This window comes from Lolium perenne, chromosome 5, assembly GCF_019359855.2.
Source record: "Lolium perenne isolate Kyuss_39 chromosome 5, Kyuss_2.0, whole genome shotgun sequence".
NCBI lineage: Eukaryota > Viridiplantae > Streptophyta > Magnoliopsida > Poales > Poaceae > Lolium > Lolium perenne.
In genome coordinates, this window is record NC_067248.2 from 190,877,582 (window position 1) to 190,885,678 (window position 8,097).

The 8,097-nt window shown below is 43.7% G+C and overlaps 1 protein-coding gene across 1 annotated transcript; it reads left to right on the forward strand.

Annotated features, from left to right (window-relative positions):
* The first annotated feature begins 1,394 nt into the window (after window positions 1-1,394).
* LOC127301300 (myb transcription factor 42) lies at window positions 1,395-2,930 on the forward strand. The gene is made up of 3 exons (XM_051331513.2): window positions 1,395-1,481; window positions 1,559-1,700; window positions 1,836-2,930. Exons 2-3 carry the CDS (start codon window positions 1,568-1,570, stop codon window positions 2,567-2,569), a joined length of 867 nt encoding a protein of 288 aa, XP_051187473.1. The 5' UTR covers window positions 1,395-1,481; window positions 1,559-1,567; the 3' UTR covers window positions 2,570-2,930.
* Window positions 2,931-8,097: the final 5,167 nt, after the last annotated feature.

Consider the following 8,097-nt stretch of genomic DNA (forward strand, 5'->3'; position numbering starts at 1 on the left):
CCCATGGTGAAGCCGGTTGGTGGATAATGTCATGGATGTCGAGATCTAGGTACTAGCAATGATGATTTGACTCTTCGTTGCGATGTTGAATTGGCTTCGTGATATGTGATTTGGAGTAGTGGCTTCGGAAGTGGGGGCAACAACACAGGAGAAATTCGGAGTCCTACCTTCCAGGGTGAAAATCCAAGGTCTGGCCTTAATTGGTTGTGCATGGTAATGGCCTTGTTCAAGGCATTTTTTCACGAGTGGAAACTTTTTCTTCAGGTGAAAACCTAAGATCTTCGATCGGGCGATGACGATGACGCTTGTGTCCTGTTCCCTTCTTGGAGTCGTCGGTTTTGGAGAAGCTGGACTTCTGGTGCTACCTAGGTGGTGTTAGTGTTGCTGCTTCAAAGAATAGATCTCTATAGCATGCCATTTCTCTTATTTTAATTCTTCTTGTTGTTTTTAATGTGTGCATCCGTAAGGCTGCTAGGGCAATGCGGTGGTGTAATTGGTATCTTTGCGATCTTAATATATTCTTTTTATTGACAAAAATTTATATATCATCTTGATACTTACCCGTGCAAATTTTAAGGCAAAATACGGCCATATGTTGCCTACACACAAAAAAAACTGAAAATTTGCATTTCTTTTAACAATAGAAATCCAATCATTGAAGTGCCATTTAGAATTTTTGCCATTTTCGTTTAGACCATATGCATTTATATTTTTCTTGAAAATTTTACACGAGTAGTATCACAATAATATGTACGTGCACAATTTTATTTCAATCTTTTGAAACTTTTACATAGTATATTTTTCAATTTTAGAAAAATTGGGTGCGCCTAGACCCAGGTTCCACCGTGCAACACTCTTATATTTAAATAAACTAGGAAATGCATGTCTTGCTACAACGGAAACCAGTATAATTAGCAAGTTTAGAAGCTAAACAAATGATAAGGACTTGATGGAGTAGACTAATTACAGGCCCAAAAATAATCCCGTTGAAAACCCTTGATTGAGCAACAAACGAGGATCCAAATAAAAGCTTGAAAGCTTAGCAGGGCATGCAGCACTTGCAAAGCAAGCAAAAGAGACCCGTGAGCAGCAGCTGGACCCGTTGGCAACACCAATGCCGGGTCCTACATGGCAGTCGCCTCAGCGCCACGACACGTCATCCTGATAGCTCCTCCCCCAGACAGAGACTTGATCCTGGTCCTCCGCGCGCGCACACACACACTGCACTGCAAAAAAAAAAAAAAAAAAAAAAAAAAAAATAAAAAACCTACTTGCAGAGTTAGTCACCAGTTGATGGTAACTATGCTAAGATTAGCTACCGGCCCCTTTGTCTTGTTCTTCCTTTTCCTCCTATATAAAGGAAGGTAGCAAATTGGCAATGGCCTCTCATGTATATGTAACTAAAGCTAAACCACCACCTGCTAGCTACTACCTAGTACTTACTACCCAAACAAATCAAAGTCCGAGGCTACACGAACATAGTTAGTTGGCTACTCGGCTCGAAGTTGTTAATTTGCTACTCTTTTCTTGCGAGTAAAGTGATCTTTGTGTGTGCAAGCTAGCGGCAATGGGGAGGCAGCCGTGCTGCGACAAGGTGGGTCTGAAGAAGGGCCCGTGGACGGCGGAGGAGGACCAGAAGCTCGCCAACTTCCTCCTCGGCAACGGCCAATGCTGCTGGAGAGCCGTCCCCAAGCTCGCCGGTGGGTTGTCACTCGCTCCCTTCCCTACACATGCGGAGAATCGTTATACATGCATATCACGGCTTGCAGTAGTAAATTTCCATTAATTTGACCAATGTTTTAACGTGTTGTTGTTACTGGCGTTTGTGCGGACAGGGTTGCTCCGGTGCGGGAAGAGCTGCCGGCTGCGGTGGACCAACTACCTCCGCCCGGACCTCAAGCGCGGCCTGCTCTCCGACGAGGAGGAGCGGACCGTGGTCGACCTGCACGAGCAGCTCGGCAACAGGTGGTCCAAGATCGCCTCCCACCTGCCCGGCCGCACCGACAACGAGATCAAGAACCACTGGAACACGCACATCAAGAAGAAGCTCAGGAAGATGGGGATCGACCCCGTCACTCACAAACCCCTACAGCAGCAGCCGCAACGGCCCTCCGGCGGCGGCGACTCGAAGCTGCCGGTGGCTGAGGAGAAGGCCGTGGCGGTGGCCACAGAAAGCAGTCAGTCGGGTCCTCACGAAGACATGTTCTGCTGCCCCGAAGAGGTCCCGACCATGATGCAGCTTCTGGACGACATCATCTTGCCGTGCGACGACCTCGTCGCACCGGCACAGCTCGACAGCAGCAGCTGCGCCACGGCTTCTTCGTCACCAACCGAGTCGTCTTCGTCTTCCTCGTCCAGCGCCTCGGCGTCAAGCGGCGGCGGCTTCGACGACGACTGGCTGCCGCAGTTCATGGAGTGGCCGGTGGAGCCCATGTACATGATTGGGCTGGACGATATGGTCGCCGCGCCAGCGCCAGAGCCGGCGCCGACGTCGGCATGGGACTTCGAGGACCCCTTCAATCCATACCAGAGGATCTCCCTGTTTGATCACCAGGAGATATGGGCTTGATCGACCGAGCACTTCGATCGGAATATATCTTACTATTCTTTATAACGACTCAATTAACTACCGTCATGCGATTGCGTCCGTATATATACTGCAAAGTAAAAAAAAAAATCACCGACAGTGGCCTTAGAACAACACTTAAGAAAATAAGTAAACGAAATCAAGTGGTTCGGTGTTTGTGTGAGAGAGAGAGAGAGATCGAGAGATCGAGAGACATGCAAATCTACCATGTTTTCCTTTTTTTTCTTTCTATCTGCTCATCCATTTCAGACTTCTTTTAGCCAGGTCCATGTGTTTGCCATGCACGCACGCGTGTAAGTGATGAAGGAATTTGAATGATGGAAGGGAGGTTTTTTCTGAACCCTATGGTAGATGCACCCCCTTATCCAGGACCCTCTAGTATTGCATTAAGGTCCATGTTTTACTTCTACATAGAAACTTAACTGTATATTGTTTGTTTCTTCCAACCTGACAAAGTGTATGATTTATTGTGACCATAAAGATACTTAGAATGATAAACACATATTCGTAAAATCTCCATTTTCCATATCTACGGTGCACCCAAAAAATGTAGAGTTGTTGATGTTAACGTGAATAATTGTTGGGTGGAGCGGTGTGACCTTTCGGTCCACCGGGTTCGTGTTAATATTAGCGAGGAATAGCCCCTCGCAGGGCAATACAGAGTTGGACCCGTATACGAGTGGTGTACTACACCATCTCGTATACGTGTCAGTATTACATCTCTAATAGCCCCCTTAATCACCTGTGGGAGGTTTAAATTACGCTTAAACTCATCTAGTTTCCTGGAACATAGAACTTTGGTGAAGCCATCTGCAATCTGATCCTTGCTGGAGATGAACCTAACATCAAGTTGCTTGCGAGCAACCCGTTCCCGAACAAAGAAAAAATCAATCTCAATGTACGTGCTTAGTACGAGCATGAAAAACTGGGTTAGCACACAGGTAGGTGGCACCAAGATTATCACACCACAAACATGGTTTCTCCTTGAGTGTCACACCAAGTTCGCGAACAAGAGCTTCAACCCAAATAAACTCGGTCGTGGCATTTGCAAGCGCTTTATATTCAGCCTCTGTGCTGGAACGAGACACAGTAGGTTGTTTCCTGGCGGTCCAAGAAATAAGATTGGGACCAAAAAAGATAGCAAATCCACCAGTAGAGCGTCTGTCATTTAAATCACCTGCCCAGTCTGCATCTGAATAAGCACTAAGAAGAGTGAAGGAAGACCTCTGAAAGGTTAGACCAACTCGGCTTGTGCCATGAATATACCTCAAAATCCTTTTGACAGCAGTTCAATGTGCAGTTGTAGGAGCATGAAGATACTGACATACCTTATTAACGGAAAAAGAAATATCAGGTCTAGTCAGGGTCAAATACTGAAGAGCACCAACAAGACTCCTGTATCTAGTAATATCCTCAGAGCCAAGGGGAGAACCACCTGGTTTTGAGTCTTCCGCTATGCCCAACTACATATGCAAGCTTGACAAACCTCTTTATGGTCTGAAACAGGCTCCTCGAGCTTGGTACTCTCGTCTAAGCTCAAAACTTCATACTCTTGGGTTCATTCCATCCAAGGCTGACACATCGTTGTTCCTATTTGACAAGGTCGGGATCACTGTGTATATTCTTATTTATGTCCATGACATTATTGTGACAAGTTCTTTTGATCAGGCCATCTCAGCTCTACACCATCTCGTATACGTGTCAGTATTACATCTCTAATAGTTGATCCTCTGACTTTTGAGATTATATGATCAGCCATTTGGAGAAACAAGAAGGCCATTTTTTTATGAAGAAATGTCTACACGAAAACGGATGGCTGCCATAGAAGGTGTACCTATCATGTTGTCCAGCAACAACTTTCACATAATAAAAATGGGAGATAACATTGTTGTTGTTTATAGAAAATAGTCTATCTAGGCCAACTTTTTATGGTTCATAATGTATTTACCAAGGCCAAAAATGCACTTGTATATAATGAATCAGTGTTGAATGCCTCTTAAACCCCATTGTTGGACGGTTTTAAGTCCGTCAGAGGTTATGGGTCAGAAGTAACTTGTGATAAGCATGTGTCGGCACAAGTGACAATCACCTGTAGTGAGCACTTAACACCGACAAACATCTAATATAAGTTAGTAAGAAGTGACATCCATCGTCTAGAGGGTTAGCTTCCTCAAAAGAGCATCGACAATATCAACACATAAAACCAAAACGTTCACGCGATAAACTAAAATCATCGTAAAACTAGGGGTCAAGCTCACCTAAATCTTCATGCAATATCATCAAATGAGAATACAACAAGTTTTATCTATATAAAACTAGAAGATCTTATGAACAGATATTTCATCATCTTGGATAACGCCAATGGTACTTTTTACTTCAAGTGTTAGGGATTGGAACAATCTTAACAAGTAGTGGAACCACATGTTGAAAGAGACAAGGTCTTGGATATGCATTTTCCAACCCTAGGAAGGAACATGTGTTGCTTAATAGCAAGCTTCTTACTTCTTGGTTTCTTTTCTTCTTCAATAGAGGATAACCTTGAACTTTCACCACTTCTCATGGTGAATATTGTATGAGAGGCTAAACACACCCCTTTCCGCATGTGCAAAGGCCAAAGCGCCACTTGCTCGTAACTTATCTGCTAAGTGTAAGCCCATTCCATTGATCCCTCTTGGTGTCATCTTCAACCCCACAACATAGGTGCTTGGCGGTGGTGTCATGCTAAGGATTTCCAGAAAGTTTATTACCAGAAGAATGCTAGTCTAGTTACACAGGATTTGTCGACTAATTTCCCCAAAACAATTTCATACTATTAATATGAAGAAACAATAGAAATCTTCTCAACCTCCCAAATCAATTTTTGGTGTGATTGCGCAATCTTGAAGTACACTAAACTTAAATTTTAATACCCCCCCCCCCCCCCCCCCCCCCCCGCCCCCATTGCACCAAGGCTTACTATACCGACTTCCTAACCTAAGGTGCAACTAGTACCGGTCCACCCTTCGCACATGGGTAAAAAGAGTCATCCAACATGGTATTGCGAACAGTCACCCCCGAGGGGTTGGCGAAGGGGGTTCCTATCATAGACGGAAGAAAATATCCATGTGCATGTGTTGTGTTCGTCAATCTTAAAATCTCTAAGACTCCAGGTTATAAGTAATCATTATGTAACTGTATGAATGTGATGGTGTGCATGTGTGTGGAAAATTGTAGTCGGTTTACGGGAGCAAAAAAAAAGGAATACTTGTAGGACTAAACCCAAATAATTGTAGATTTCGAGTGTAAATTGATTGAAGTGGTAAGGCAACAGTATGTACGCATACTCAATTTTTGATAAATAGAATATATTAATAGCAGAAGATACAAAATATATCTAGCCTCTGCAACAACCCAATACCCTAATGCGAGTACAGATGCACACAACCCCAAAAAAGAAAAGAAACTAAAAAATAAAAGTCCCGTAACAATATTTCAGCCCTAGCAACAACAATATATCCACAACCAAGATCACACCTTAACTTCAGGCTCTCCAAAAACAACACCTAAATAGTGTGTACGCATACTCATAGGAAAACCTCAAGATTGTATCATTTTTTAATATAGAGGAACTGATCACAGCCAAGTCCTCTTGGTTAACCATCTTAATTAATCCTATATATAAGATACATGTGGTAGAAACAGCACATATAGAAGACAAGTTAGGAGAGTGATGTTTTGGCACATGGGAGCATTTGCTCCCTTTATTTTAAAATGCATGTTATACATATTTTAAAATTTTAAAATAATTAAAATGAAAAATTCGTACGTACATCTTCACGTGCTACGCGCTTACAAAGTTATTTCATGAAAAATCGACTTGCCGTGTGCCATGTGTAAAAAAAGGCATAATTCAATGCTAGAAATAACGATTTTCAGAAGATAAAATTTCTCTTTTTTACATAGATCACAAGAAATATTGATTCCTTGCGAAACTTGTCAGACGCACATATATTATGGAGATGTACGTGTAGAATTTTTTGTCAAAAATTTCGACATTCCAAAATATAAATTTTTGGTAGTGAAAGCATATGCATCCGTGAGCCAAATTGGATTTCAGACAAGCTAGGCATTGAATTCACGCAAGTTGCGTTCTGAGTTAGAAATATACTGTAGCGCGCATGGCGCTATCTTAACGACAAGTGAGCTAACTATATATTACCATGAAGTACTAAACCTTATTAAGTGTCGCTCCAAATTCACCCGCTCACCTATTGACTTTTGGGGTATCATGTTAGGTAAACAATGTGTGCACAACAAGGAACGTACTCCTACATGCAGCATGCATGCGTGTGTGCGTGTGAACGAATTTGACGCATGTGTTCTCGTAAGAACTTTGGTCATGTATAAAAACCAAATCCTACAGTGGATGAGTTGAGTTCTGTTCGACACCGCCTCACAGGGCTAGAGAAAAGTCCTTTCCTACATTAAATCGCGTTGCTTTCTCCGGCGTTACCATGCCGTTGTCGCGCTTCAAATGGACGTGGGCTAGAGACATATAGTCGATCAGCTACAGAAAAACTACCTCAAGCGTAGCCACCTAGCAAGCTAGCTTATACCGTTGCCTCGTTGCACGCACGTACTGCTGAGACATAACTTAATTAGGATCCGGTACAAGTGAAGAAAAAGAACCTCGTTACAAAAAAAAAAATCAAAGAATGACAGAGGAAAGAATACCACTTGATTCGGGCAATAGTGCTGGACTATTGAAAACGGCCGTGCTGGCAATCCCCCGAGGGATCAAACCCCTTGAACCCCCAGGCCACCTGCCGTACGATCAAACTAGCGTGGACCGTCTGATCGGCAGCGATCCCTCCCTCTCTCACGCATTTGCTGCATTGAAACATACTTGCATTTCGTCGCATCTCCGCGAAACCAAATCAAACAGAGTTCCTTGCTCTTGTCTGAATGTGTAGGCGGCGGAGGAGACGACGGATGACACGGCAGGGTGCCCCTAAGCAGTCGTCGGTGCTCGCTGCAGCTATCGGCGGCGGTAGGGATGACCCATATCCTTCGCTCCATCTTCTACCCCCTCTCCCTATTACACACCACATGTCACCGCCCCAAACGTTGCTTTGTGTTCTGCTTCAAATCAGGCTCCACGCCAACGACGTGTGTCTGATTCGGCAAGCGGCAGAGCCAGATAACCTTTCCCGCAAGGGCTTCAGGGTCGCTACAACAATCCACCAGTTACTTTTACTCATAAACCTGAGATTGAACAACCTGCTGCATCCGTGAGAACGCCACGATTTGGTTGTTGCGCTGCTAGGGTTAGTTCTTCCTTGAGTTAGTCGGATGATGTAGGAGTCATAGTTAGGGTTATGATACAAATTGCTACAAGGTTCATGTACCACGAAGCTAGATGTCCCCCATATATTGCTTGGCTAAACTATATTACTTGTGCCATGCATTAGCTTGAAAAAAGCTATATATATGTTCTTAAACATATGCTAGATGTTCTGTATAATTGCTTC

Bases quoted from the DNA above. Each gene is read 5' to 3' on its own strand.
- LOC127301300 (XM_051331513.2), top strand. From the start codon at position 1,568: ATGGGGAGGCAGCCGTGCTGCGACAAGGTGGGTCTGAAGAAGGGCCCG. The intron at 1,701-1,835 runs GTGGGTTGTCAC...TTGTGCGGACAG, and splicing joins AGCCGTCCCCAAGCTCGCCG to GGTTGCTCCGGTGCGGGAAG.